This window comes from Candida albicans, chromosome 5 (genome assembly GCF_000182965.3).
Source record: "Candida albicans SC5314 chromosome 5, complete sequence".
Taxonomy (NCBI): domain Eukaryota; kingdom Fungi; phylum Ascomycota; class Pichiomycetes; order Serinales; family Debaryomycetaceae; genus Candida; species Candida albicans.
Genome location: NC_032093.1, coordinates 1,187,222 through 1,190,845, shown reverse-complemented (window position 1 = coordinate 1,190,845; position 3,624 = coordinate 1,187,222). Strand labels below are relative to the sequence as shown.

General features: G+C 39.5%; 1 protein-coding gene across 1 annotated transcript; it reads left to right on the top strand. All coding sequences in view use genetic code 12, as the record gives it.

The window, feature by feature from the left end:
• Nucleotides 1-1,787: 1,787 nt before the first annotated feature.
• On the top strand, nucleotides 1,788-2,099 carry CAALFM_C505510CA (uncharacterized protein; the record flags this gene model as incomplete). The annotated part of the gene is made up of 1 exon (XM_716870.2): nucleotides 1,788-2,099. One exon carries the CDS (start codon nucleotides 1,788-1,790, stop codon nucleotides 2,097-2,099), a length of 312 nt encoding a protein of 103 aa, XP_721963.2.
• Between the last annotated feature and the right edge of the window lie 1,525 nt (nucleotides 2,100-3,624).

The following is a 3,624-nucleotide window of genomic DNA, read 5'->3' as shown; positions in this document are numbered from 1 at the left end:
GTAATTTGGTGAAAAATTTGCACTCATCGAGAGCCGGGAATTAGTATAAAAAGAAGAGAAAAGAAAGGTATTTACGATATAGAGACCGAGTTTCAGTCGACACTTTTAGTGGGCGTAAACTTTATTTACTCTGTTTTTTGCTTATTAAAAATTAATGCCTATCGTGTACCAGGACTAATTCTCACGAATATTCCGTGTATACAAACAGTTCCCTTCACTCTTTTCGCAGTTCCTCTCCAGAGGCCATAGAATGCACTCCTTTATTAGTACAGTTTATATCTTGTGAGTCAACAGTAAATCTTTTATGTGTAGTTGTAGGTCAAGCAGTGTGAATGTTGTAGTATAGAAAGATCCACTAGAAGTATGGCTGTTTYGGTTGGGCTCACCAAGAWGTCTGATTTAGCACTGCAAAGTTTTTGCCAAAATGAGAAAAGTTGTACCGTCTCACCAAAAAATTGGGTGGAATAAAAACTTTCAAAAACAGTTCACTTTSCACCACAGATGTATCCAACACATTGACGTTGTTTGTGAACTAGTAGTCATTTGCGGCTGCTTAGAACCAATGGAAGAATCTCGTGATAGTTCTGTTCAATTTGACGGAGCAGCAGATCATCCAATTGTCTTCTAACAACAAGGTCAGAGTCTTCAACTACAAATAGCTCTCGCCAGATTTGCCATAACATTATCTTTCGTGCCAGCAACGAATCAACACAGCAGGATGGAAAAACACCGATTCACGAACACCTAGAGTACACGTATCTAGCTATAACACGAGCAGTAAGACGGATTTTAAAAGGAGCTGGAAAATATAAACGTCAAGAGAAATCAAAAAAAACGATTAATATTACCACGCTCATGGATTCGKGTTCAGATTGAACATCAGTCTCAGCAAACATGGAAAGTTAACAATTTTTGTTGTCTATGAATTACMGAACCAGGGGAAATGGCAAAACATTACACCAAGAAATGATGAGACAGCTAACCCTAGAATTATGGCACAAGTCTCAAAGGTGAGTAAGCGATGCTGTTGAATCTGGTTATGTCCATAATACTACTTGAAATGATCTAATTAGAAGTTTAATAAATATACGATTATGCAATGCAAGACTGGGGCAATTTCAGGTTCCTCTCTATAAGACCGACTGCTACTCTTTTAACTATACACCCAGACAGGACAGGATTGCAATGGCCAAAGCTATAATATAGCTGACGACAAGCAGTATCCTAGGTGTTTATTGAGAATCAAAAGATTTGAGCGAGGTGTATTGGCTTGAGCTTGTCAATTATTTAATACCTCCATAACAAGCCTCTTTTGAATTGAATGACAYCAAAGTTGAAGTTTTTGAGGAGGGAGCAACAAAAGACAAAGAGTTTAGTAGATTGCACAACAYGTAACTTCGGCCAACRGTATTTCGACCATTTTCTGTAGASCACTAAAAAAARTGCATGCGAAATTTGAACACGACAAAAAAAAAACCACAGYAACTGATACCCACCAACCAATGCTGGAAGAAGATACGTCATCAGATAGAGTACCCCCCACCAAATCCAAATGCATTTGTWTGTGGTGTTAGRTCTAGGAAGACATCGCTAATTTGAYCATTGTGGTTACGGAATAGTTTACCGASAAGCCAGAGAAAGAKATTTTGGAGTCGTCGTGGATGGATCAAGTCCATGATTGATAGAATCAAAGATATGGAGAGAAGATACTTGGCCAGGTATTATGAGAGCAATAATCTGGGGTTAATGGCACACTTGGGGGAGGATAATGTGAGTCCCAAATYGTKATGTCGAATGCGATAGATTTTGGAGTTGTTGACGATTCGGAGGAGCCTGCGGTGTACACCACTTTTTTGCCACGCCCAATATCTGCCCTAGCCAGGGTTAATTTGGTGCTACATGAGCACCCCGTTGTCAAGTATAAGACCATCACTAGGGTCAGAGGTGGTGATGAGCCGTTGATGAGTGGGGAAGAAGAGAGGTACGGCACAGAGGATGAACGGGATACTGAGAAACCTTTGGTGGAACATAACTATGATTGGTCGTTGCAGTATTTGCCTGGTTTACAATTTGGGGTGGTTAGTATTAGAAGGAATTAACAAGAYTGTGCAAGAATCACTAGCCTCTGAACACCTGGACAGTGGTGGTGTTTTCCCAGTTTTTGGTGTTGCCTGTKGTGCCATTTATTACCAAGTTTAACCGGTATATTGTCTTGGGGTTGYTGGTGGTAGGCAAGTTTGGGAACAATTTTAAGGCTATACCCGATGGGTTTTCAAAAGAAAAGGGCAACTACATCTACAAGGAGTATCATGTTGGGTATGCGAATGGAAGTGGAGTGTTATTGGGGGGATATGGTGCCRGCCTACCAGGAGGTGGTGCATTACAGTCAGAGCTGGGTTACGTGAGCGAACAAAGAGAGGGGRTTAGTAGGGGTAGTGAAGYATGTAGATGTATAGAAAGACACCTCGAATGGCAAGACTAACTGTAGGCCAGAAACTCTGAATTGGAGGATAAACCCATGTCTATAAGACAYCAAGCACAGTTGTAGAGGAAAAGTCATTCAAGGAGTAATCAGATCATAAAAATGACAGTAAAGCTTACATAAAAACGCGGTAACGACAGGTGAAGAGAAATTTGTCGATCAAATTCCATCSCGAAGGTTCTTCATCAGAGATAGTGTTGAATTTTCCCAAAATTTWTTGGACATCTTCAGATGTAGCCCCAGCCAAGACTAACCAAGGGGGGGGGCACTGRTTTAATTTACGRAAGTCTAACTGCCAACAAGARCGACTTGTACGTGTTAKCAACTCCGAATTCAAAGTCCCTCAAGATCAAGCTAACACTATCAATTGCCTAACGAATTTGAACAACTCTAAAACTACCCCCTGCTGTAATCACCACAACAATTAACCCACTCGTTAGCCCACACTAGCAGTTCTGTAACCAATTCAAAATGATCTAACTTACTGCTCTAATTTGCAGCAATATCAACAAATGCTTTAATCTGGTGATCAATTTGAATATCTCTAGAACTCTCAACTCACTGTACCAGAACTATTTAAACCAGATTTAACAACCCCAATTCAACCAATTTGACACACTCTCAAATGAACCACTCWGTAATTGAATATCTCTCTTGAGATTTACACCAGTGAAAGAGTGTATAGCTATTTTCAATGAATATACTAACCGGGTGATAAACTTSAATAACTGTACAATCGATTTGGAAATCTCTTCTCAAATGAGCAACTCTAAGTTTGARCAACTCCCTGAACCAAGAACTCAACCCTTGATTTAAACCATTATCAATACTAATTCAACAACACAACTAACTTGGAACTCTCCTCTCATTTTTGAAATACTCTGAGTTTGAACAACTCCCTGAACCTAAATTACAACTCTCTCAAATAAACCGCTCTCTAATTCAACAACACCCTACCCAAGTCAAACATCCGTACGGTCAATCAACTATCTAAACCATCCATACTAATGGAAACGCGGAAAAAAGATGGCAAAAATTTTTTTGCTAACAAATTTTGTTAGGCGCGAAAAAAAAGATGGCAAAGATTTTACAAGTTGTCAAAAAAAAGATGACAAAAATTTACCAAGTTTTTTTGGGGTTTT